The 21,860-nt window shown below is 37.7% G+C and overlaps 1 protein-coding gene across 1 annotated transcript in view; it reads left to right on the forward strand.

Annotated features, from left to right (window-relative positions):
- The window catches only part of pparg (peroxisome proliferator-activated receptor gamma), a 43,370-nt gene extending 22,513 nt beyond the window's left edge, over positions 1-20,857 (forward strand). The window contains exons 4-9 of the mRNA XM_042506427.1: positions 4,139-4,277; positions 10,593-10,792; positions 15,146-15,266; positions 15,434-15,627; positions 15,780-16,023; positions 18,296-20,857. Coding sequence (XP_042362361.1) covers positions 4,139-4,277; positions 10,593-10,792; positions 15,146-15,266; positions 15,434-15,627; positions 15,780-16,023; positions 18,296-18,543 — 1,146 coding nt within the window. The 3' untranslated portion in view covers positions 18,544-20,857. The remainder of the gene's footprint in view (positions 1-4,138; positions 4,278-10,592; positions 10,793-15,145; positions 15,267-15,433; positions 15,628-15,779; positions 16,024-18,295) is intronic.
- Positions 20,858-21,860: the final 1,003 nt, after the last annotated feature.

The raw sequence follows: 21,860 nt of genomic DNA on the forward strand, positions 1-21,860 counted from the left end.
ATCAGTAAGGGGCTTTCTGCCAAAACACCCATTTGACCAATTGCGAGCAGCGCCATTGAACATGAGCACACGGATCGGCATACATAGCTGTAAGTCATGGTGGAAAATCCTTTTTTTGCAAAATTAAATAACTCATTAAAACAAAACTTTTCAGAAAAACGACCTCTTGATTGTACATAAAGGTGATGAGAACGAACATAAATGACAGAAACCTTTTTTGGGAAAAAGTCATTTGGTGGTGGCAGGCCCCCCACTTTAGGGGAACAGTCATGTCGCCCATTTTTATATACAGTCTATTTATTCAACAAATTAGCGCCCCCAGAATGGGTTTGTATCATTGCATATTGGTTTATCTTTTTTGCTTGTGTTTCTTTTTTGAAAGTTCTTCCATGCCCCTCTAATTTTGGACATTTTTGCAAATTTGTTAATGCAGCACAGGCAAAACTTGTCGTGTTATTTTTTCTTTTAGCAACAGTTCGAAGAGTCAGTGAAAGCAAACTTTCAGACCCAGCATAATCAATGGTTACGTTTAACTTTCACTGTGCCTGGCGTTCTGCTGCTCCATCTGTGCCCAGAATATGCTCCACACTCTGACAGTATGATGCAATGCATAACCTAATGGTATATTCCTAATGATTTTTTCAGGTAAAAAAAATAGAAAATCTATTTGTGGTGGCAGATGGGTTTGTTTTTTATCGTGGTATGCCCCTTCAAATAAATGAAAGTATGGGAAAACCTGTGGTTAGGTTTAAGAAAAGAAACATGGCATGCAGCTGGCATGACATACCTTAAATTAACTTAAAGTTTATGGCTAAAATTGTAGTGCACAGCAGTGGAGAATAAACTGATTACTGTCTCCAAAAAGTAATGCTCAAGATCAAGGAAAAGAAGAATTTACAGTCATACCTTTACAGAGTCATGCCAGGAAATGGTAATATGTGTACCAATTTCTGCTGCGAATCGTTAACTTTTCTTTGTCTGCCAGTCTTCCTTTTTCTGTCACTATTTGTCACTCAGAGGTGAAACATGTTGGTGGAATAAATAATTCTGTAATTCATCTTTTCATTTCTTTGATGTCTGTCACTCTAACCACAAGCCCCATGCATTTTCCACTCAGCGAGGGCTTAACGCAGTCTGCGCCTATACAGATGCACACCCAGTCTCTCAAACCCTCTCTGTCAGTCTGTCAGTATAGAGTATAAATAACTAATAGAGAGCGGGGGAAGTTTCACACATATTTCCATTTTCTTTGAAATGTCGAGACATTATACGAAGAGCATAAATTGTGACATTGTCCTTCAAATACATGTGAGATGTATTTTCAGAAAAAGCAGCTGCAACACACTTTTTTCAGTTTATAAAGCGAATACACATGTGTTGTGTTTTTGTCATCACTAAGAAGTTTCTGCAATAAACAAAAAAAGCTCACCCTTACTGTAGCCCTTATAATAGAATATGTTCAATTTTGTCTAATTAAACAACTTTATATTATAATAAAAAGTAGTCTACCTTTTAAAAACACAGATACATCTGAGTCTGATAAATTTTCAATTTAGCATTAATTTATCAACATTACAGGAATAATGATACCATCAAAAGAAACGGGAAACATTGACATGCACTTAATGACCATAAAAAAAGAAACTGTCTGTATGATGCAACTCAGTGCAATACTAGTTGAGATGATGTTACTTAATGGATATGTCTGGTGATATTCTCTGTTCTTTTTTTTCAACAAATGGCACAGTCTGGCACCTGGTAGCTACCCGACCTCACTTGAGCGTGCCCTGAAACTTCCCTAACAGCAAGATAAAGAAGAAAATACGAAAATTCAGGCAGGCTCTGCAGATAGATATACCGCCACACATTTATAGTGGGTTATATATGAAGAAGGATCTTTTTTATTTGGGGAGATTCTGTATTGTGAACCTTAAAACGTGTATAAAAGAAAATCACACAAGTCAAAATGAAAATCTAGTACATAATGTAGTGCAGAACTTAATAAATAGGTGTCAAGTATAACAAGCGGTATATTATATAGACTAATATGTATTTGTGGTAGACTGGTGTGCAGTAATTACTTCTCATTAAGCATATATATTCGCTGCATTACCATATACTGTACGTATTTACTGTACAGTAAACAAAGGGGTTTACAGTTGGAAAGAAACTTTGTAACCATAACTTTACAGAAGCAATTAAAATTAATGCATGGTGAAAGGGCGACCAGGTGTTGTCTGGGGAGAGAGAGAAAGCCAGAACAGAAAAAAACAAAAAATTAATTAAGAAGTGCTGCAGTATTTACACAATATTATATGTGTGTTATTAAAATGATACCAGTATTTCATTTTAAATATTGCATCTATAAATGTATTATTAATATTTATTTAATATTTAATTATAATTGTCAATACCCGTAAATTGCATTAACCCCTAAATATACATATATATGTTTACTACTGTTTAGGTAAACAATTTCAGTGCCTGGTTGTGAGGAAATGTTTTCACTTGTTTTAAAAATGAAAGTTTGTGACAAAGATTTTCGCATTTAAAAAGAATGACCTATCTTAGAGAAAAAGAAAGTACTGATACATGGAGTAACTCATTGTTGCTTTTGTTTTTTCGTGAGATTCGTTGACAATAAGTACAATACAGAATATCGCCAGCCCCATGCTTAAAAATGTCACGTTTTCTGTTAAGATTACTAAGGCTGATGTGTATGTGTTGACTTACTTATATTATTCATTTTGAGGTTTTACATTGTGGTGGTAATATAATCGACTGCAGTAGGTTGAAAGTTGTTTTTCATGTTCCATTTACATTTTGGCACAGCAGAAGAATTAATAATAACAGTGCATTACAATCAAATACAACACAAGTTCTAACCACAGCTTGATCATTCCCATAGTGTTGAATCAGCAGCACCTCTCTGACACTGTGGGGACTGTTGTGTTGAATTTATGACAATATACAAGGCACTTAAGTCTGTACTGTACCTTCAGCGGCTGAATGAAGGTAGGGTACAGTGGTCATTGTTCTGCTGAGGTCTCAGGGGACACTCACCAGAAGAGGGGGTCAGCCAAGCAGGCAAACACTTAATTGTTTCAAAACAGAAAACATTCTTTATTGAGGTGGAGTCTTGACCCCCTTTAACTTCCTCCTTCTTTAAATAACCCACGATTAAAAAAGAACATCTGTGGATCGTAGGAATGCAGATGCCAAACACACCGGCCTTCACGTAGTCCAGATGTGGATTTGAAAAAAATAACAAACCATTAAATATTTTTCTCCTCTTAAAGCCCACAGGTTTTTTTTTCTTTTTGTGTCTGTTGAATTCATGTTTTCATTAGCTTTTTTAGTCAGCTTAGACAAACACCTCTGCCATCAACAAACCCGTGACAGATTTCGGAGTGTGCGTTGGCAGTTTGACCATGACTACATTACTAGCTGAGATAAGCACACGTCTTATGGCTCCTGTGGTCCTAAGGTTGAAAACATCAAACACAGTCTGCTTTTAAACACACTCATGGGCAGCATGAGTGACTTCCTCACAGCTTAGAAACAAGAAGTATCTAATCTGCATCTGTCAGTCAATACATGCTCCGCAGAGCTGCTCCACCAACAACACACTGCAATCTGACAATGAATGTTTACTAGAAAATGTAAAAACTAAATCTCCTCTGAACATTAGAAATTACTGTCTCATCTTTTCTTCTGACTTGTCTTGACTATAAAATGGATACAGGATTTTTTGTATTTATAAGGCACACAGTACTAGGGATTTTATTTATTTTTACCAAGTTTCAGTGTAGAAATGACCCCAATTTTGTGGTCATTTCCTCTTTTCCTGCTCATTGTCCTTTACTCGTGTTTTTGAAAGAAATAAAGCCAATTTGGTAAGGTTTCAGAGGGTTAATAATGTGTAGCTGAATTGTTATATAGGCCTAACCATTTTCAAACTACCTAAATAAAGTCATTATGATGGTAGTTAAAGTTTTGAAAAATCATGTATAAAATGTACGACAACCCTGAAGCATAAAATATGGGATCTTTAATGACAAAATCTAAAGCATCTTTCTCTTTCTCTTTCTCTTTCTCTTTCTCTTTCTCTTTCTCTCTCTCTCTCTCTCTCTCGTAGGGTTTCTTCAGACGCACCATCAGGTTAAAGTTGGTGTATGATCACTGTGATCTTCACTGTCGCATTCACAAGAAGTCCCGCAACAAATGCCAATACTGTCGTTTCCAAAAGTGCCTTAATGTCGGCATGTCACACAACGGTAAGATGGTGATATTGTTACACACACATACACACACACACACATACACACACACCCCTTTTATAACGATCAGTATACAATCACAGTATGTATGATGTGCTTAAGTCACTTTTATCAATGAAAAAGCGTAGGTGCAAAATGAAAACACTTACAGTTAAGCCATCAAAAAGCGTAACTACCTGATGACAGCAGAAGTCAAAGCTTCTGTGCATTCAGGCTTATACGTTTTCATGCCTTTTCTTCAGAAATGCGCGCTATAAATAAGCAGACGCAGGTTAAAAGGCTAATTCTTTGAAAACGTGACCCAGGAAACTCCTTGCAGACCAACTCTTCTGCCTCTGATGCCCTCTGAGAACAGCACATACATCTTCACCACACTGCTGCCAATTTGGTCTTCGAGGTGTGGTGGATTTATAGCAATGTACACCACGGCCTAATATGTTGCCAGTAGCTTCCTCTGTGGTCTTAGACCTGCATTGTATGTTTTAGTTCCCATCACTCGTGCAATGTACCTGCCACCCCGACAGTTTGAGATTAAGATTAATTTTAGCCAGTTTATTTACAGCTTGTTTCATATTTTGATTTCACATTTATAAACATTGTTGTAATTGAAAGGGGGCTTTTTTTCATCTGTGGTCACCTAAAAAAATACAATAAGATTAAGATGAAAAGTTAGTGAAATGATAAGATTGCAGTAACAACATAACACAGAGCATCATTATGATACATTGTCAGCTTACAGTTTCCATTCAGTTGTTCAGTTGTTTGTTCAGTTGTTAAAGTTTTTTAGTAATTACACGGTACCTTTTGTACACACTTTATTAATATAACAGCTTTAGAAATATATTATGCAGGATTGTTGGTTACTGTTTGTAAACATAGTCACACCAGTGAGAGTGAAAGTAAAAGCCAACTCCAGATTCACTTCTATTTGATGTTTTGCCTCACCGTGTTTGCGTTTGCATTTTCTTTCGTTCTCTTGGATGCCTGCTGCTTGCGGTCTGGCACCTGGTCGCTACCTTTTTATCAACTGCTGTGGGGTACACACCCATAAACATCCCAAGCACAGAAAACAAGAATGTAATATAAGTAAAATGGCAGATGACAGAGTCTCTGCTGAAAAATACACCTCTACACACTGCTAGTGGGTCATAAGTGATGATTCATGGGAATTACTTCTATATGAGTCCATACGTTGTTTTTGAGGAAATCCTTCATAGTATATCTTTAAATAATATGGTTAGATATAATTTAAACCAGAATAAGAAATTAAATAAAAGTAGCAAATCCACATGTACAAGCATTGTTTAACTATTGTTCACCCCCACAGGTGTTTTCACCAACACACGTCAGGTCAGGATAGAAATGCAGCAAAAATTGCAACAAAGAAACACCTCCCACGCTCAGCCGCCTGTGGACCGATCACTTGTGCGTCAGTTCAAATGCAGTTTAGTGCTGTGTCTGCTGTTTTGGCTGTTTACATTTACAGTTGCATGTGATTACAGGTTTTTGTCGTATCCATTTATTCACAAATATACAGTAGATCTCAGGTATGAGTTTTAATGCACTACGTAGTGGTTCATTTATTTTAACTTTGCCCTCCACACTGTCTGCTACACATTGGATTTCTATCCTCTGGTTTCAAGTACTTGAAGTTAGTCCCTGAATACAAGATAAAAGCTATTTGAAGACAGCGCCCCACATGCTCCACAACAGAGGAACAATATCTACAGAAATAATGTACCTAATAACACAATCCTTTCCCCATTAATCATCTTTGCCCTCACCCACGACTGTTCACCTGTAGGATGCTTTTGTTTTGTTAGACTTTGTTGGCCACTGGAGCTCATCAGCCACCACAGCTGTAGGCCGTTTTTATATTTAGTGCTGGCCCTCCCTTCGCAGGGGAGTTTCAGCATGGACTTGATGACTGTGTGGGCGTGCACAGGTTTTGCTTGATTTACATCAGCCTGACTCTCCTGTTAGTTTTGTTGCACCTGTAAGGGTGGGGCAACTTATTCATTCTTGTGATGTATGATCTCAGTGATCCATGAAAATACACAGCACAATCTCGAACAACAGGAGTTTTAAATTTCAGTCATAGTTGCCTTTTGTCCAATAAAAGTGCTTTTCATTCTGCACTGAAAAATCTTAATTAGATTAGTTAATGGGGATTCATTACATTTTTTAATCATGTCAATTTTATATTGACAAGGTAAAGCAATTCTTATCTGATTGACTGAATCAAATCACAAGAGTAAAATAACTGCAGAGGACTAGCAAAATGGTTGCATGTCTGTAAAGGGTGGACTCGAGGGTACCCATACAACCCATTTTCATTCATTCCCAAAATTTAGCCTAACTTTGGAGCTTTATTCAGCCCTCCTCCTGAGAAGATAGCATGACATGGTACTCACTGGATTCCTCAGTTATTCTAATTCATACAATACGAGAATCATATTAAAACTCAGCCTGGTACAGTCTCTTAAACAAGACCGTCGGACGGCAGTTAATGCAATTTAAAAAAAGAAAAATATGATGTACGGACCTTGGTGGTCCTTCGAGATTAATAAAGTTCTATCTTATCTCACCCTGGTGGCATCACGCTGACAGCCCTAGAGATAAATAAATAATTGAAAACACCTGTGTGGATACACAGAGCTCTGAGTCCATCTATACCTGGTATCTGCTTCTGTTATGTCAGACACTCAGTAGTTTACTTTATACTTTATACTGAGCATTAACTGACATTTGAGACACTCTTGAAATATCATCACGTGGGGTCTTAACCGGTGAAGAGTCACACAAATGTAGATTTTTGCATCTATAGAAGGACATGAAATTGTGGCATTATGGGCAGAAAGTAGTCTACGTCTTATAGGCACTGCGGATCCATTGTGGGAATTTTTGAGGGCATGACAAAAATCAGACTTAATTTGCACACTGCCTGTATGCCCATCCTATGAATGACATATTTTACCAACGAACAAATTACTTTTTACGTCAGCTGCGAGACTTTGCAGGCTCAAGGTCTCAAATTACAGTTTGTTCTTCTGTATTTCCATATGCCCACCACCACAGACACAAAGAGTATAGAAGCGGATAGAAAGAGCGATCCATCATCTCTCTTACTCTGTCTTCTCTGTCTCTCTCTCTTTCTCCCATACTCAGACCAAAGTCCCATCAAGCGGTTAAAATAGACAGCACTGGTTTGAACAAAGATTTTGTATTGCCTATTTCTTGCCTAAAATGTCATCATAACAAATATCAGTGCATTTTTGGCTGTAATATGGGAATTTATGAACAGGAAGTTAGTGTCTTACTGTTTCCTGTTTTGTAAAAGTCTGAAAATACTGAAATCATATTGTAAAACTAAGCAGCTCTGATCAAATTTAAACAAAGATGCTGTTACTACGTTGCCTATCTTTTTTTTCTGTTTTCTCTCGTTACGTAGCACCAATTTCAAAAGTATTTGTCTCTCTACTGCATAGACAGCCTTGTTTTATGGAAAGACCACCTTCCAGCATTGAAATACTTCTTTAAGACATCTATTCTAGCTGACATGCATGTTAGGTGTTAACAAACACTACAACCTCTGCCTTTTTAAGATGCTAGAGCTGCAAACTAGGTTGGTTTGAGGAGAGATACTAACTGAAATTTTTTAGCTAATTTTTTAGAGCATACCATTTTTTTCTTTAGGATTTTGCCTTTTGTAGTTTCAAATCCCTTTCTTATATTTTTCAAACACGGATGAGTTACTAAAATCCCACTCCTGATGATTTGAGGCACAACAGCAGAACTGCTTTATATTTACAGTATGTTTTTGGCATCCACTATAAATTTGTTTGTTTCTTCTGCTGCCACTTTATCTCTCTGTCCCTCTCCCTGACTCCTCCTTCTCTCATATCACTCCCCTGTTATTTCACGAGCTGCGGCCGATTCTTTGAAAGTCCGCACGGTGTGGGTTTTTAATTTATCAATGATTGACATCTCAGAGTACATAGACCACAACTGATTTTTCCAACCTGCTTTGTCACCGCCGCGGGCTCGCTGCCAGTTGGAGGTAGGCCGCTTCAGTTCATTTGCTTAAGGTGTGCATTCATAACACACTCAGCATTACACAATCACACAGCAGAGGCTTGAATTGAGGATAATTAATGACTTCCACTAACAGAAAAAAAGAGGGTTTAACCATTTTGCAACGTAGCATCAGATTTCAGGTAGACACACAGAACATCTTCACCATATTCACTTTAAAACCTTGAGTATGATTACACCTTCCTATAGTGTGATGCAAGTTTGGTTATGGAAAATCAGTTGGAAAAATAGTATTAGAGGTATTGTTTATAGTGGTGTGACTATTTTCATAATCAAACAGAAGCTATATGGAGAAGTAACACCAGTAAAAAGTGGCATTGATACAATGTTAACTTCTGAATAAAGTTTAAATTACAAACTGCACCTGTAAATTTGGCAAACCATCACCTAAGATTTGTCTTATATGTTAAAAAAATGGGAATTTTTAGCAAGGATATCATAAATATGGAATAAAACCATAAAATATATCCTAAAATACAGAAAAATGTGGATATTCTTGCACAAAAAACACAAAAAACTTTCCTCTTAGAAATGAAAATCAGACCCAGCTCCTTTGTTGTGTTTTCGTAAATACACAGTGTAATCTAGCCTGCAGCAACAGGTGGAAAAGGGAGGAGAAAAGAGACTTGTGTAAATGTAAGAGATAGTTTTTCAGGTTTTGCAGTGAGCTGTGAAAACATAAAAATACATCAACATGTTGTTAAAGAGAGCTACATTTTGTAATTGCTTGATGAGACACGCCTCATCAAAATCACAGTTTGTTGTGTTTGTCGTTAGTAGATTTTCCCTTTCACTGACTGATGTATGACTCATGTGTAGAAGTCGTCAGAGCAGTAAGTGCATGTCTCTCAAAATTAACGGATTTAATCTGTGATTCCAAAAAATATATTCTTGAGCAACACCTGAAAATATGTCAACCATTTTAACAATTTTTTTTCAGTATTTTAATATCAACCATTCTTCAGCAGTTTTTGATTCTGGTATTTAATGTGTTTATTTGCTGTAGATAGCAGGTCATTTTGTGGACATTAGCTGGTCGAGCTCGTTCATTGATCTCTGTCCAAATATTAGAGATGTGATAAAGAAATCAAACAACCACAGTCGCAGGCTCTGCAGCTGGAGCCCGCTCACCAGCGTCAGAGGAGAAATCATGTCAATAGCTCAGTAATTCAGCAATACTTTGGCTGCAAGAGGTCAAAATGCAAACAAACAAATGAAACTTGGGATGTTTTAGTTCTTGTAGTAAAAATAATTTGTGTTTATATGCATTAATGTCAACGGCAGTGCAGGATCGTTATATAAGATGGTTGATTTCATCAGCAGTTTGATGTGTTCTGTAAAATTTTGGCAGCATATTATGGTTTCAGGATTGTTACTTGAATGCAAAATGTACGCTGATGTTAGTCGTCTCTCCTTTTAAATAACTTTTTGTTTTTAGATAATTTGGCAGGAGGAAGATTAAACGGAGGGTATTTTCAAGCTGTCTGTAGGTCCATGAAAAGTCTTGAGTTTTACTGCATAAAGATTAAGACTTAAAAGTCATCAAATAGTCCTAAGATCCAATTGTGTGTGTGTGTTTCTTCCCCTCTCTCTGATTTTTATAGAAAACTTTTTTGTTGTTTTTTTTTGCTCCTTTTTTAAGGAAATGAGTTTTAAAGGCATGTTTTTGCTTTTGCTTTTCAAAACTTTTTACTATTTTGTTTCCTTCAAACTTTTTGGTGTTTTTTGGGGGGGAACTGATTTTGTTGTTGTTATTGTTGTTGCTGTTTTTCTGAAATTTTTAAAAGGCATGTTGTTTTTAAAAAATTGCCAAATTTACACCATTTATTACAACCAGATATTGTGAAAACAGAAATTATATTTGAATTTTCAAAATTCTGATGGTCCTTGAACACGTGGGATGCTGAAATTATGTTTAAATCTTATATGTCTGACAAACACCAGGCACGTTGGGCAAGAAAAAAAATATGTATTTTGGGTCTTGGAAAGGCATGGAGAAGTTTTGAAATTTCGTCCATGTGTGGGAACCCTGGTCCAAAGAAATTTCACAAAGAGGATGTGTACGTTTTATGTTTGGTTTGTGTCATGCATGAGAATGTAAACGTGAGTTTATCTGTGTGATTATTCCTACTAATAATGGGCTTCTGTGTGGTCTCTTATATATAACTTGTACCAGCCTAGTTCCTCACTAAAGTGTGTTTCTGTTTCCTTTCCCAGCCATTCGTTTTGGCCGAATGCCGCAAGCAGAAAAGGAGAAACTGCTGGCTGAGTTCTCATCTGACATGGTGCACATGCACCCAGAGGCAGCAGATCTGAGGGCTCTGTCCCGGCATCTGTACGAAGCCTATCTGAAATACTTCCCCCTCACCAAGGCCAAGGCCAGGGCCATCCTCTCTGGGAAGGCCGGAGACATTGTGGTAAGCAGCACTGCCTTAATTCCACTTTCTATTTATTTGTATATATAATGGTAGGGGAGTGCTGCACATTGCCTGCAAAAGGCAAAGATCTATTACTAAATTTTCTACTGGATATTTCAGTATAGTGAGTAACATTTTCATCTCATATTCTGCCAAAAATCTAATACAGTACATGAATAAAGCATTCCTGACTGACGCATCTTTATTTACACGTGTTATATTATCTTACCATATCGTTATCGTTATATATGTATAATTACCACAATTGTCTGTCATGTGCAGCCTAGAGTTTTAAATTAAACAAGCAGGTTTTGGGGGTAAAACAATTAAAAATAATAAAAGTTTTAAGTGCAGGAGTTTATAGGATTTGAACTTACAGCAGTTCGAACTTTTTAACTCAGTGTACGTGTTAACATTTTTTGCAACGCTCAGCTTAGTTCAGATGAGGTCTTTGTAGTCTGTTACTGATGCTCAAAAAAGGAAAAGTGGATCAACTGGTTTCTACATGTCTTGGCTGTTAGAAACACCTCAGATTACAGTGGTCAAGCTATGCAACACGATCACACAGCTTCTCTGCAGTCTGATGTACAATAATGGCTTTGACATTCCTGCTCAACAAGTCAAACTAATTTATGAAGACATTTTGTAATTTATACAAGGGGGCTGTAGGAAAATGTGTTGACCACAAGCATAAAAATGTGAGATTTTGATCTATTTCTGTGTTTTTGTATGTAAGGTTTTGAGATATTGAAAGTCACTATTCAAAGGAGACCAAATCAGGAAATTCACATCATCTGACTCACAACTGGCAAACCAGAGAAAATGGTGGTGAATATTTTAAAAATGATCTACAGTGCATTTGTGTTGATGCTGACACTATTAAAGGTTAATGGTTGAAATAAGGTCAAATTATCTTCCTTTGCAAAAATTTTGACAACTCAAAGCAAAATGTGATTAATTAATCTCTTTCAGTCAAACCTTATTAAAAGTCTAGTTAAAGTCAAAATTAGGTTAATGTAGTTTTTCTCTTACAAGGAATTTGATTTGTTTTTTGGTGCATGGATTAAACAATGCTCCAAAGTTAGTCTTAATTTTGGCTACGGAAAAAAAAGCATGGCAATTTCACAGGGGTCCCTTGACCTTTGACCTCCAGATATACGAAAGAAAATGGCTTCTAAAGTTACCCACGAGTCTCTCCTTTACAGACATGCCCACTTTAATGACAGCCCCACGCCGTTTTCGCTGTCATTTGATTCCTAATCAAGACAATGCTTTACCTTGTCAGCATGGACTTTATAACTGTTTTGAAATGCTAAATAATTGAATTAGACACGTGATTAAAAAATGCAATTAATTGTCATTAACTATTGAAATTCTGCAATTAACTGTGATTTAAAACATTAATCATTTGACAGCCCTAATTAACATTTAATTAAATAATACTTTTGATTTCAATGTGCAATGAATAACAAAAGTAAGAGTGCAAATGAACCAAAATCCACCAATTACAGCTCTTGTCCTCCACTGTAATAATAATAATAATTACTGTTGTTGTTATAAAGTTTAACTGTATTTGCATACAAATTTCACATTTTGGATGTTGCTGCCTTAACTGGCTATAAGCCTGCTTTGGTTAACTGCACTATATCAGTAAGAGGAGACTTTGGGAATTGTAATTATTATTATTATTGGCTCTTCAGCTGAAAACCCCCTGTACCTGCAGCATCTGAGTCTTTTCCATTTCTGTTGCTTCTCTCTATAAAGTCAGATGAGTTCAAGGACACTCTGCCTCTCTTCAGTCTGAGTGTTTTGACTTTTCATCACAGCGATAGCAGCCAAACAGCACTGTATTATCTGTTGGTTTGAGGAAGTCTTGGTTTATTTACTAAACCACAGCAAACCTCCTGAAGCAAACTGGGAGTCACTGATTTTATCTTTTGTGGAGTATTTACATTTTTTAACACATGGGGCCTTGATATGAGTTATGCACAGTCAATGTTAAATTCCACCCGCACTCCAGCGAACCATCTGAGGTAAAGGAAGACGTTTATAATTAATTACACTTTTTTTTTTTTTTTTGCTTTATTAGTTTGACTGAGAAAACTTTGTACAGTTAATTAGACAGTAAAGGTAGATAACTTTGGTGGGCCACTTTGGCTTGTAATGAGTAATGACTAATTATAAAAATTAGGTTAACAGTAGCCAAGGCTGAAAAGAGTTACAAAGTCAGCAAATTTATGTTACACAGCAATATCTACCCAACGTTTGCTGACATTAGCCAACTTAATAAGGCCTTTAACACACCGGGAGAGAAATTCACGACACGAATGCAAAGTAATCGTCTGCAAATATTTTGCATCAAAGCAGTTCATACCGGCACAGATGCAAATCTGCAAAAGTTCCAGCATTTGTTCAGAAAGCATTCAAATAGATTCACTCTGAGTGTATTTGAGTTTTTTTAGTGAACAGTTATTATTATTATTATTATTATTATTAGTGAGTGAAAAGTATAATACCAAAAAAGAAACAACAAAGAGGAAACAGGGTATTGACAGCATACATTAGGGTAGACAGGACGAGACAGGACAAACAGATAACAAACATACAAAAGATAATCAGCCATAATAGTATTTGCTGTTGTACTAGGGTTGTTATTAAATAAACAATAATAATAAATACAAATAACCAAATTATATATAATAATAGAACCAGATAGTGTATTTTTCTGTTGCTTTTGTTTTTGTGAACGGTAAGATTGAAAAGAGCTGATCTGGTATGCGCTGCTTTTGTCAAGGTTGAAAGGAGCAATAAAGTTTGCTGTCTGGGTTTGAACAAAGGATCTTTCATGTTGCTGTTTGGAGATGCTACACAAACGATATACAGGCCCATAATTGCCATGACATTGTAACTTATTTGGTTGATTGGTTGATGCCTTTATTCATGTTGTGAAATCTCAAAGTTGCAAAGAAGCATTGCAGTTCTGGGAAAAACATATTGTACACTCCGTGTTGTTAACGTGCTGTAGCGTATTTAAATTACCGTGTGGAGGTCTGGCCCAACACCTACAAAAGCACCCTACAAGCAATATGCATACTGCAAAAAAAGAGCCTTTAGGATAATAAACAATGCCTGATATCAGGGACATACCAACAATCTGTTTTTTAAGTCACTTTCATTAAAATTCATGGATCTGGTGAAATGTAAGACTGCACAAATAATGTACAAGGCTAGAAATAATCTACTTCCCGGCAATATACAAAAATGTTCTTGGACAGAGAAGGGGGTAATAATTTAAGAGGGAAATTGAATCTGAAACAGTGTTTTGCACGCACGAATCTTAAAAGTATGTGTTTATCTGTTTGTGGTGAGCTTTTGTAGATGGACTGAAGACAGAAATCAAACAAAGTAAGAATATCAGACAGTTTAAAAATATGATAAAAAAAAGATCATTTTTGCGAGTTACAGAGACGAAGAAGGGGAACGTAAACGCCAATGGTGATATTGTTGTTTATGTATTTCTAGATTGGGATAGTGGTGTTAGGTTTTGGGATGGACACTTGGGCAAAGAGTTAGTTTATGTTTGGGGAATTGATAGTTTTGAATAGAACAGGAACATTATTAGACAAGCATTTTGCTTCTTCCTGCTCCCTTCCGGTTATAAAAAATGTAAGTTAATGTTGCTTATTGAAAATCTGTAATGTATAGACACTTTTTTCATATGCACAGCATTTTATTTTATTTTTTAAATGTTCAAAATAAAGTATATTCAATTGCAATTTAAAAACTGGCAACGTTGAACTTACAAACACAATAGATTCTTGCACAGGCAGCACATATACACAGATGTCATTCAGTCACATCAGAGATGGCTTTTCATTTTATATCGCTTTGTGAGCTGTAACTCCCTGTAGGATCTCTCATTATTCATCCCTCCGCTATGAAAAAGGAAGATTTAAGTGTATGAATGGTACCATTCATCATTCAGGCCGGTGCATGTCTTTGCCAAACTGTGAGAGCGACTTTAACTTAGTTATGCTTCATTTACCTGGAAATAGGTTTTTTGTGTCTCTCAGCCTGCAGCTCACATTTATTTTCTTTGTCCATCAGACATATGAGATGTGCGGTGTTTGCTTTTGCAGGTCTGATGAATGAGCCATGACCAAAGTGCACACGCAGTATATGTGATTACATCTGTAGATCACGTGTGCTGTCCTCACAAGACCTACAGTACAAAAGGCTAATGCTGTTATTGTCTTTTCTTCCTTTGTTTTGTTTTTTTCTTCTCCCTTCTGCTGTACTTTTCCATCTGCACAAATCTCTTCTTTTCCCATATTCTTTCTGCTGTACCTGCAGCCTTTTGTCATCCATGACATGAAGTCTCTTATGGAGGGAGAGCAGTTTATTAACTGTAGACAGATACCAAACCAGGAGCCCCACCAACAGCAGGAGTCCGCCCTAACAGCTGGACACGGAGGTCAGAAACACAAAATGACTTTGTCTTTTTTTCAATCAGTTACCTTCCTTGTTGAATAGGCTTAAAAACTCTGGCTGCTGTTTGCACTGAAGATATTTAAAACATCAGGACCTGAGCTTAGGCCTCAAGACTTAAGCTTTGTCTTTACACATCTCATCTGATTTCAGGTAATGTGGGAGGTCACCCGGGGTCAGAGTATGGCTATTTGGGAATGACAAGCATCAGCGGACAGGCGCCGTCAGACGCTCTGGAGCTTCGTTTCTTTCACAGCTGTCAGTCACGTTCAGCCGAAGCAGTTAGAGAGGTTACAGAGTTTGCTAAGAGTATTCCAGGATTCATCGATCTCGATCTCAATGATCAGGTGAGTGGCATAAATACTGCCTCTCTTATCTGTTCTGTTAGTCATCTATACATATCTTCACTGTATCTCTATACGCCGTAAACATTTACCTACCGGCCGTCCTGCCTGACTATCTAATCAGCTCCTCCCCTCAACCCTTTACATTTTCCCAGGTAACTTTGCTGAAATACGGTGTGATTGAAGTCTTAATTATAATGATGGCACCTCTGATGAACAAAGACGGGACCCTGATCTCCTACGGACAGATCTTCATGACGCGGGAGTTCCTAAAGAGTCTCAGGAAACCTTTCTGTCAAATGATGGAACCAAAGTTTGAGTTCTCAGTCAAGTTCAACACGCTGGAGCTGGACGACAGCGACATGGCGCTGTTTCTGGCTGTCATTATCCTCAGCGGTGGTGAGTGGGTTTTTTGTTTCATTTTTTTCCTGCAGGATATGTAGTAGAGGTTAGTGTCAGTAGTCTTAGAGCAATAATTTGATCCCACTAATACAAAGTTGCAGCCAGGAGAGAGTTGGCTGACGTTATGTGTTAGCTTTAGAGACTTTATGCTAATAGCTACCAAACATTAGAGGACTTTGAAAAGACTTTTTGAAGATTAAAGTGTAAAACCCACTGACATCTAAAGACAATATGAGTTTTTATTCACACACTATAAGATTTGCAAAGACTGGAGATCTATCAGGGTCATATACAAACCATAAAGTTTAACTGTATTTTCGTGCAAATTTTACATTTTGGATGTTGCTGCCTTAACTCGCTACAAGCCTCCTTTGGTTAACTGCACTATTTCAGTAAGAGGAGACTTTGGGAATTAGAAGGCAAACTTTATCAAAAACTGAGATCTCTCACTAAAATAAGTGCTGGATGACAAGTCAGATACACACCAAGATAAACACCAACTCTTGTTCACTCCGCAACTCCACCAGTTTCTCCTTCTTTACCACAGTACAAGAGAAGCGAGACTTGTTTATGTTCTCGCTGCTCCTCAGCGTCGCCTCCATGTTTAGTCTCAATCCGGCTGGCTCCTTCCTGTTTGGTGCTGGAGAGAGCGCAGCCATTAGTTGTTGACAATTTTAACGTCATTGAACTTCAGTATTTGCATCAACCAACGCAGAAATCTTAGGATAATATTAAACACGTTTGATTTTACTGGAACGTCATGACGAGAAAATGACTGACTTTAGACAGCTCGGACTGAGTTTTATGACCTCCTGAGACCAAACGATTGAAATCACGGGGGTGCAAACCAACTGAAGTAAAACTCTCAGGGTTTTATTCCGGCATTGGACATTTGTCTGCAACACTTTAATCGCTTGAAAAGTTGTTTGGTGTAAGGCCGGCAAAGGTCTTAATGTTAAATTTATGCTAAGCTAAGCTAAGCTAAATACTTTCATACTGAACAGACAAATGTGAGACAGTTTTCAGCGGACTCCTGTAAAGAAAGCAAACCAGCGTATTTCCCAAAAATGCATTTTTAATTCCTCATCAGCTCTTAGTACAGAATAGTATGTATAATATTTTAAAATAACTTTATGTATGCAATAAGGCTGCGCATTAAGTTTTCTTTTAATTGTTAAGTAATTGGTCAGTTCCTTTGTCAATTAAGTGATTCATTATTTGGTTCATATATGTTTTTAAAAAAAGGGAAACATTTCGATCTATGTTTTCCAAATCCTCCAAAGATGTTCAGTGTAGCGTCACAGAGAAACCAGAAAATATTCACACTTCATACAATTTTGACTGCTTTCTTAAAAGATTACTCAAACCAGTTAATCGATTATCAGAGTAGTTGGAGGTTAATTTAATTATTGACAACTAGTAGATTAATCAAATAATCATTGCAGTTTTGTGAGCAATTATGTTAATTTATTTCCTTAATTAATTTATTGTCTAGTTGGAACAAAATATTTTTTTTACAGAACATGTGACATTACAACAGTTTCATTGTGAACGTTAAGTGTTGTAAGGTGTCTACCATCAGCAGTCTAAGTTATTGACCCACTGCGTTACAAACACAATCTATGGCTCGCCTTGACCCATTTATCAGTTTGCTGGTTTCACGTGGGGACAATAAACAGCTACATCATGTTTCAAGATTTAAAAAGAGCAAAATTTTGACCCATTTCAGCAAAGTCGAAAAGAAAAGAGCAGACAACCACATGAACGACCGAGAGTTACTTAACAATGCTTGTTTCTTCATGTTTGTCCTCTGTTATTTATGATATACTGTATGTCAAAAAGAAAAGTACTGGAGAGTGAAGTTTTTCTCCTGCCATCAACATGATGTTTTTGTAATAAAATAAACAAGTTTTTAGAGGACTAATGGTTTAACTAAACTTTTCACGATTGTGTAACAGCAAATCAAACCTCTCTCACAACCCAAACCCGTGCAGTCTAATATTGCTGGTTAGCGTGTGGCCACTTGATAAAAGTGCGGCCTTGAACCTGATGAAGATGAGAATCAGACATTTAAGTCAATTATTAACGTAAATGACTAAGATTACAGCCTGAATAAAGATAAGAAGGCTTTTATAAATAGCAATAATACTTCCAGGGTATTATGGGACAGCTAAATTAAGTCTTTTCAGGTAATAGAAATGTTTATCTAATAGTTGTGCCAATAGAAATGTGTCACTGATTTATCCTCCTGTCTCTGTGTCTCATCCAGACCGTCCGGGCCTGCTGAACGTGAAGCCCATCGAGCAGCTCCAGGAGACGGTGCTCCACTCGCTGGAGCTGCAGCTGAAACTAAACCACCCAGACTCTCTGCAGCTATTCGCCAAGCTGCTCCAGAAAATGACCGACCTGCGTCAGATCGTCACCGACCACGTCCACCTCATCCAACTGCTGAAGAAGACGGAGGTGGACATGTGCTTACACCCGCTGCTGCAGGAGATCATGAAGGACTTGTATTAGAATTCAACAGGAGAAAAAGGGGCCACGCAGAGAAAGAGGAATGAAAAGAGATTTTATTTTTAAAATCATGACTTGTGAAATTGTAATGATGAGGCACTTTGTGCTGCTGGTGTGTTGAAATAAAGGGAGGTAGCCAGACAGGCTGACTGAAATTGAGAAAGACATGAGGAAGAACAGGAAGAGAGAAATCAAGGGGAGAAAGACAGAATCTTTGTGTTCTATCTCGTCTAGACAGCAGCGCATGAATAACATGCGGCGCACAGTCATTTAGCGACTGCTGAGCCTGGACATTTTGTAAATGAGTCGGTTGCCAACTTAAACAAGAAACTACCACCGATTGCACCAACCAGGACGAGCAAAAGAGAGGGGACTTTCTTATTGGCAAAGCTGAAGCTTAAAATGGCAAGTGCTCAACACATCCTGCTTCAACTGCCTTCAGGAGAAATCACTGTGAATATTTTTTACACCACGCGTCACACAGTAGATACAGTATGTCAGCCCTTACTTACTCCCAACTCGTGAAATGCCGCCGCTTTGTCAGTGATTTTGGCATCAGATACCGACACACAGAGGCATCCTTTGCTGTGGTATAATACACAGCAAGCGGCTTTTTTTGCTGCAGCTGGCCGCATCCATACTCTTTAAATACTGCCGCTTTGTCTGTGGATGTTGGCATTGGACACAGACGCATTGAGACACTCTTCACTGCAATATTGATCAGAGATGTGTACTAAAACCTGGTGTTAAACGAGCCCCGATGCCGGATTATTTAAGACCATAATGCGGGTCTGCTACTTATATTTAAGAAAAGAAGGCTTTTTATTGTTTATTTAGGTTACATAAATGTTTTTTTGTACTGTTTTTATCTCACCAACTTCGATTCTAAGTTGCAGTATATTAAGACATTCGTCTATGATGCATTTTCGCTCTTCAGTCCGGAGGAGAGTTCTCTGTGTGTCGGCGCTTGCAGCTACTTAGTTCATCTCTCGTCACCACTTTAATTTCTGGTATGTTATAGTCTATCATAGTGAGTTGATCAAAATTTCTTCTTCTTTATTTTCGCTTAAAGGAGATACCCAAAAGAACTGATGAGAGTATTGTTAAAATACCGGATCGATAAGTAGTATCGCTAAGAGTAGTACTGTTAAAATCTTAAGATATGCAGCAGGTGGTGGCTATTTCTGACGCAGCCAGAAATTAGCATTAAGGGTGAGAAACTCCATACAGGGTGGGTGGAAGAGGAGGTGCATGGTTCAAAAAACACTGGACTTTAACTCAGGAGCCCGCTGTTTGTTTCCTGTGTGAAACGGAAAGTTGTAGAGTTATTTTAGAGCAGTGTGTAGCATGCTACGCTAGTAACGCATGTCGCATATGTATGCCACATCCAGTGACATTATGTAAGTAAGAACCATAACCGTAAACCTAAAGGAAAAGGAAAGGGAATGTACCTGAAAATTAAGTGTTTTACCTACTTTTTTACTTTTTAAAGTTTATTTTGAAAAAGTTTGTATGCAAGCAACAAGCAGAAATTGCACATTTCCTGCACAAACGGAAATCTATGTTCAAAAGCCGCAGTGCAAGTAACAAGCGTTAATTGAGAGGCCCTCTGTGAACGCCCAAAACCAATGCAGGAGGGTACCTAATGCATCAAATTTTGACGTTCAGGTCCACTGACAAAGTGGTGGTATTTGATGAGTCGGACGAGGACGTGTTAAGTATGTGTTGTTTATGTGCAGCTTATGTACGTTACAACCGCCACAGGCAGCAGCCGTGTGTACGTGCTTCAATACCTCTGTGAACACTCACAAAAATGCATGAATGCCCGTGTGCACTCACACAAACACACACACACACACACACACACACACACACACACACACACACACACAAAACAATGCACAGACAGCCGTGTTCTGTTTGGCATCAGGGTGACGGTGCTATCTCTTTTTAATCAGCTTTATCCAAAGACAGAAATCAGATTATTGCCTGTAACATATTTTAGTCTCGGCCACCTGCAGAAACTGTGAGAAAGTGAGAAGCCGACAAAGTGAGTGAATGCCTTTGAAAATAGACACGTCACACATGTATAATGTATATTCATATGTATTATTTTTGTATGGATGAAACTGTAAAACGCTTTTCAGCTATTTGAAATTCTTTAAAAGTGGTTATAAATTTTAATATGAAATTGTTTTTTATCTATGCAAAGTGTCCAAGTCTGATCAATCAGATCTTTGTTGGGTTTTTTTTGGGGGGGGGGGTTCTCAGACAAAGGGATTGGATTAATACAAGTGGGGGAAAAAATTGTTGTAAATAAAATATTTTCTAACTTTTTATTCTGTCTCTTGCTTGAAGTCATTGGGGTGAACTTGCGATGTACCATCAGAAAACATTTCCTAATACTGATCTTTCTTGAAAGCATTCCAGTCACCCAGACTGGAAATGTGTTTTGCAGTCATTACATCAGCTGTCCTCAGTGTCTCTTACCAAACACACACACACCCTGTTGGAACGATTGCAACATCTGAACTCTGCTGAACCGCAGAAAACCAAAGTCTGAGGATTCACATTCGATCAACGGGGGGGTTTTAAAGGGTTTAATGTTTTTTGGATGTGCTGTTTATAATTTTCTTGAGCATCTCCTTTTGAGCCTTTTTTATCAGACATTCATTTACAGAGAGACTTTAAAGAAAAAATAGGATAGAGACGGGATAGCGTGCAACAACAAGGTCAGAGTCAAACTTGGGACATCAAAATCTTGTCCACTGACATATCAGGTCACCTCAACACACGACGCAGGTTCATTGACACAGAGCCTCCCCTCTGTCTGGATCACTGCCAGCTAGCAAGTCTGTAAATACAAAAACTCACAGAAGAAGCTTCCCTTCATATGAGGACATAGGTGTAGATTTCGGAGGGCGCAGGGGACACGTCCCCCTCAATATTTAGAGCATTTGTACCTCCAGTAAAATCCTGAAAGTAGCAGAAAACTTTTATTCTGACAAAGTTTCAGACATTTAATCCATAAATTGATGCAGAAAAGACATAAATTTGTGCATAAAAATTCACTAAATTACCGGGAATCACTGTCAAAACCTTCTGGCAGATGACCCCAAACCCCCCCATTTCATATGTGCGGTTGCAACGTTGAAATGAAACCTCTGCTCTTGTATGAGGGTGCGCAATGAAAACCACTACTGTGATTAAGCTGCACAGATGTGATCAGTGGAAAGTAGATATGAGTCAGTAGAAGCCATTGGACCTAAAACAGCCCTTAAAAAACATCTAAGTAGTATGTGCATTAATTATTTTTGATT

The sequence above is a fragment of the Plectropomus leopardus genome, chromosome 2 (assembly GCF_008729295.1).
Source record: "Plectropomus leopardus isolate mb chromosome 2, YSFRI_Pleo_2.0, whole genome shotgun sequence".
NCBI lineage: Eukaryota > Metazoa > Chordata > Actinopteri > Perciformes > Serranidae > Plectropomus > Plectropomus leopardus.